General features: G+C 40.7%; 1 protein-coding gene across 1 annotated transcript in view; it reads left to right on the plus strand.

The window, feature by feature from the left end:
- The window catches only part of TET2 (tet methylcytosine dioxygenase 2), a 68237-nt gene extending 62517 nt beyond the window's left edge, over positions 1–5720 (plus strand). The window contains exons 8-10 of the mRNA XM_053976338.1: positions 570–707; positions 2049–2409; positions 3665–5720. Of these exons, the coding sequence (XP_053832313.1) occupies positions 570–707; positions 2049–2409; positions 3665–5079 (1914 nt within the window). The 3' untranslated portion in view covers positions 5080–5720. The remainder of the gene's footprint in view (positions 1–569; positions 708–2048; positions 2410–3664) is intronic.
- Positions 5721–6000: the final 280 nt, after the last annotated feature.

Raw genomic sequence — 6000 nt, forward strand, 5'->3', positions numbered from 1 at the left:
CTTTGTAAAGCTCCTTAATAATGACCGCATGGGTACAAAGTACTGTCTTAACTGAATTCTCTCTCTTTTTAGTCAGGGGTTAGATTTGTACTTAAGCTAATGAAATACATGTTTAACATGCCAAAGTATTACAAATCAAAAAGCAAATTATTATTTTTCATTAAGTCATTCTGAAGTCAGTTTTCTAAAGCCACTTTCCCTTAATAGCTTGGTATACTTCCAGTCTACACAAACATATCACTCTCAGAGCGCCAGTCACGGAAACAATGCATTGCATTTGTCACGTAAAAACACCAACCCCTGGCAGAAAATCAGGAGTAATACACAAAGAAAAATATTAGTGACTAATTTCACAATCCCGCCAGAGACTGAAGGTACCAGGGAACAAAGCAGCTAGGAATGAAGCATGGATACAAAACGGCCATCGAATTGCTGTAGTTTATTTGCTTTCAAGATGTGTTTGTTGTCACATCCAAGACATGAGGGAGGCCTGCCCTTTGTCACAGCAGAGCATTCCTTGTGCACTCGGTGTCCTGGAGCACCCAGTGAAACCTGTCCTGTCTCTCCAGATCGAGTACGAACACAGAGCCCCCGAGTGTCGCTTGGGTTTGAAGGAAGGTCGCCCATTCTCAGGGGTCACTGCCTGCCTCGACTTCTGTGCTCATGCTCACAGAGACTTGCACAATATGCAAAATGGGAGCACTCTGGTAAGTCTGGGGTGTGTAACAGCCTCCTCACTTCAGCACTCAGCTCCTGGCTTTGATTCATTATCTCCTCTCTGTTTAAATTTATACTACATAATGCAGATCAATTAAAAAAAAAAAACATTAGGCAGTAACTGAGCTAACTTACTACTCCCTCCACATTTTTTTTTCAAATGAATGAGACTTATGGTGTATTAAGGAAAGGTTTAACACAGACCTAGTAAAAGAGGGACTGTGGAGACCATGGAAAGAAGGTCCCAGCAGCACTGAAATGCCTGTTTCAGTGTTCCTAGCACAAAACGGTTCATATTAATCCTCTTGAAACCCTTCTTTTTCTAACAACTTTGGATTATATCTTCTTAATAAAATAAAAGTAGAAACAAATAACTTATCTCTGAGAGAGTTTTGGGAAATTTGGATTTTATTTCTTCTTTGGACGAGCAGAAAGTCTGCAAGTCCATGTACCCTTGACCTTCCTCAGTTGTGATTTCTGGCAGGTACAGCAGAAGTTCTGTAGAAGATACTAGAAAAGCAGTCTGGTTTTGAATGTGCATTGGATTATTTCTGTGACAAAACAGTTGGGCCAAACAAAGGAAAGAATACTCCTAAGGCTGTAGTTAGAAGCAGCTCCCTAGATTCACAGTGCAGCTCTTATTACGGCCAAAGAGAGTATCTGCCTTTTTAATTCAAAATTAATTTTTCCTGTTTCCAGGGTGTGACTTAATTCACAAGTTAATCACCACCAATACAACGTACATTTCCAGCCAAGCTTTCTTCCCAAGGCTGGGACAATGATTTTGCTGCAGAATATGTCCCTATCAGCACCTTTTCCACAAAGATCCTCCCAATACCTGTTCTAGCTAGAACTAATACAACAGGCTTGCTGCATTACAACAGCAACTCCCCTAAATATTGTTATTAACATTACAGTTACACCGTAAAGGTGGTGTGAAGTATAACACCAGTGTGTTATATTGCACACTCTCTAATAGGTAGCTACCTCATGTATTGTAGTGAAAGAATCTTCAGGTGAGTAGAAATCCCAGATTCCACTGCTTTAGCTCTCTGGCCATGGTACAATGGATCACAGAGTTTATTTCACATGAGGGTAATCCCTAACTATACTGTTCATTTCAGCACAAGAAATAGATATCTATACGCCTTCTGTTTCTTCTAACACTGTCCAACAAAGTAATGGAAGAAATTACATTTGTAGGCTTGTTGTGATATGCAAAAATTGCACAGAAACTTACAGTTTACAAAGAGATTGCCAGCTGCCACTGCTGACAGTGTTTGCACAATGCAGAGGTAGAGTTTCAGATCTCTAATACACTTTTCTAACAGGTCTGCACACTGACTAGAGAAGACAATCGTGAAATTGGCCAAACACCAGAAGATGAGCAGCTCCACGTGCTCCCGTTATACAAAGTCTCTGATGTGGATGAGTTTGGAAGCACTGAGGGGCAGGAGGAGAAGAAGAGGAATGGCAGCATCCAGGTCCTTACCTCCTTTCGACGAAAAGTACGGATGTTAGCAGAGCCTGTTAAGACCTGTCGGCAAAGGAAGCTAGAAGCAAAGAAAGCAGCTGCAGAAAAGCTTTCCTCCTTGGAGAATGGGTCTAGCAAATCTGAGAGAGAGAAGTCTGCTGCAGCACGCAACAAGCAAGGCACCTCTGAAGCAGCAGGTCACGCAAAGCAGCTGGCAGGTAAACACAGGAATCTGAGCGGGGTCAGCAGTGGTAAGCATCCCACAAATCAGGGCCAGTTATACTCAGCCTCAAGAAAAACATTATTTTCAGCCCAAGAATGTATTGAAGTAAAAAGGCAAGAGATTTCTTGAAAGCGAATATCAATATTATATAAATACTAGAGTGCCAAATTTGGTACAACTCCAGAGAAGAAAAAATAAAAAAAAGTTGCAATGAGAAATCCTTTACTGTTGGATAGTTAACACTTGCAGAAATCTAGAAACAAACTCTGCTTGCCATCCAGCGTATCGTAAAGTATCTTTAAAGGACTAGTAGTGCTAGAAGCCATGAAGAGAAGTGTGTGGTGCTGCTGCCAAAGAATGACCTACACATCACTCAATGTCTGCCACTGTTACAGAGCATCTCCTAATTTCAGGAGATACAAGCATAACCTCTTTACCACTACTTATACTCTCTGCCTCAAGACCAAAAGCAAAGCAGGTTTTCCATAGTGGATTAAGAGTTTATGGCAGTTCTCAGCAGCAGATTTGAGAGTCCTGAGCAAAGGAGTTATCAGAACTATTTTACTGTTGCAGCAGTTTTTCCAGAGAGGAAAAAAGCGATACATCCAGGGCCACCCAGAAGGTCACTGAAATACCTATGAATAGAAGTCAGCTGTCCCATGACCCAGGCAAGGGTTGTGACCATTAAATGACGCCATTGCACTTTAGTGAATGTTATTTTTTATTTTATGTCTTCAGTTAATCTCACTTATTACTGCACTGTTCTGTCTATCAGTGAACGTTGGTTTTAACATACTGCTAGGCACATTTCTTGGAGTTCTATTTCTTTCAGTTCTATTCATGTAGATGAGAAGAATTATTTATTCTTGGGGAAAAGAAAGTCACTTTGTGCACAGCTGTTTGGGAGCACTTTGATGCTCCATTTCATGGGCTACTTAAAAGATTATTCAACTCTTTGGACTTTGTGCATGTGACGCTGAACAGACTGCACTGTCCTTTTTTCCCCACTGCCACTAGTATCTGATCTTGTTGGACACATGCCAAAAAGGAAGAGTAGCCTTAGTATTTATTCAGCTTCTTAAAGGATGATGTTTGAGATATGAGAAAGGGAGCATCTGTTAATGAATCTACTTTTCTTAGAAATTTCATATAAAGTATGTAATTTGTTGGGTGGTTGGTTGGTTTGGGGCCTTTTTTTAAAAAGCCTATTTGTTGTGTGGTTGTTTGTTTTTTCCTTTTTACATCTACAGATCTTTTACGTCTTTCAGGACCAGCCACACAACAACAGCAGCAGCAGCAGCAACATCCACAGCGTTCTCTCCCTAACAACCCTCAATCAAATCCCATTAACTCTTACTCGGGTTCAGGTTCTGCAAATCTCTATGGAAGGTTGCCTAATCCAGCCAGTGCTTATCCAAACTCTTCATACACTTCAGATCCATATGGAGGGTCCAATCCCGTGAACCTCTATCCAACCTCATCACAGTCTGCGGGGTCTTATTTGAATTCTTCCAGTCCCATGAACCCTTATTCCGGATCTTTAAGTCAAAATAACCAATATCCCTCCTACCAATGCAATGGAAACATAGCTATGGACAACTGCCCCTCTTACTTGGGCTCCTACTCTTCCCAGCATCAGCACATGGACTTGTATAGTTGCCAGAGCCAAGACCATATGTCTAAACTAAGTCTACCACCCATTCAAACATTATACCAGCATAGGTTTGGGAATAACCAGAGTTTTGGTCCCAAGTACTTGAATTATGGAAACCAAAATATGCAGGTAGACTCCTTCAGTAATTGCACCATTAGACCAAATTTACACCATGTAGGGTCATTTTCCTCTTACTCAACCCATGAGGCCAATGGCCATTTTATGGAGGTTGCCTCAAGGTTAAAATCTAATCTGAGTAATCCAAGCATGGATTATGCCTCCATGAGTAAAACAGGTGAACATCATCACATGCAACCCCCTCCACATTTATCACATGACTACCATTCTGCTCCAAGTATATTTAGTGGTCCTCCTAATTCACTGCATCTCCAAAATAAGGATAACGAAATGATTTCACATGCAGTTAATGGTTTGTCTAACATGCTTCCAGGTCAAAACCATGACAGGACTACTCCCCAGGGTGGTTTAGATAAAACTGACGTGCTGAATCCAGAAAAAGCAGAGGATCCCGATGAAGTCTGGTCAGATAGTGAGCAGAACTTTCTGGATCCAGAAATTGGAGGAGTGGCAGTTGCTCCATCTCATGGGTCAATTCTCATAGAGTGTGCAAAACGTGAGCTCCACGCAACGACTCCCTTAAAAAATCCCAACAGGAACCATCCCACCAGAATATCCCTTGTATTTTACCAGCACAAGAGCATGAATGAGCCAAAACATGGTCTGGCTCTGTGGGAGGCAAAGATGGCTGAGAAGGCAAGAGAGAAAGAAGAGGAATGTGAGAAGTACGGCCCAGATTACGTGCCTCAGAAATCCTATGGCAAAAAAGCCAAGCGGGAGCCTGTGGAGCCCCACGAGCCCTCTGAGCCAACATACCTGCGCTTCATCAAGTCACTGGCACAAAGGACACTGTCGGTCACCACGGACTCCACGGTCACCACATCTCCATATGCCTTTACACGGGTTACAGGGCCTTACAACCGATATATCTGACTTCACACCTTGGTTGGTTACCTCATTTGAAAAAACACCTTGTCACTAGGGTAGTAGTGCTTTAGGTTTCGTGGAAGGCAAGGGTGGAGAAGAAAACTGTTTTTACGGAGCTCATTGGTGGAAAAAGCCTCGGCACACCAGCAAAAAGAGGTAAATCTCACTAGAGCACTTGTTTTCCACTAATTTTTAAGTGGTCACAGATGGCATGTAGGAAACAGACCAAAGCATCCTATGCAAAAAAAAAAAAAAATTAAAAAAAAAAATTAAAAAACAGAAGAAGAATATAAAAGGAAAGAAAAAAGGAGAGAACACAAGAAAAAAGTGTTTCACAATTTACATTGGAAAACACTGGCTTTATTACTGAAAGAGATAATCTGCAAATGGATTTTTTTTTCTTACAGTTTTTCACATCTGTGGCCACTTTTAATGTCATCAAGTTTGCATAGTCATGGAACAGGAGCAAAAACAACCCTAAAAGATAGTACTGTAGTATTACAACTGCAGGAATCTTAAAATAACATCTGGTGCTGAATCTACGATGTACTGAAATACTGGAATTATGGCTTTTTAACATGCAGTTTTTACTGTAATCTTAATAGTTTTTTGATTTTATTTAACAAAGTAGATAAGTGTAAGACAAATAGACAGCAAAACACTGAATTTGTTTGAATATTCTAAAACCATGGTGCTATCCAAGAGAATGGTGTCTTTTATTTTATCAGTGAAACAGTTCATGCCTTTATAACAAAATGTCAATGATGTAGTCAAATGTTCTTCAGCAACAGGGAGGACCTTTTCATTCATGTATGTATTGAAGTTACCTTGTGTTAAAATAAGCTTACTTTTTAACATGTGGGAATTACAAAGACCTCTGGATTTTGCTCATCCAGTCAAGTCCTAGAAAAGGACAATAAAATAGAG

The sequence above is a fragment of the Vidua macroura genome, chromosome 4, assembly GCF_024509145.1.
Source record: "Vidua macroura isolate BioBank_ID:100142 chromosome 4, ASM2450914v1, whole genome shotgun sequence".
Lineage (NCBI taxonomy): Eukaryota > Metazoa > Chordata > Aves > Passeriformes > Viduidae > Vidua > Vidua macroura.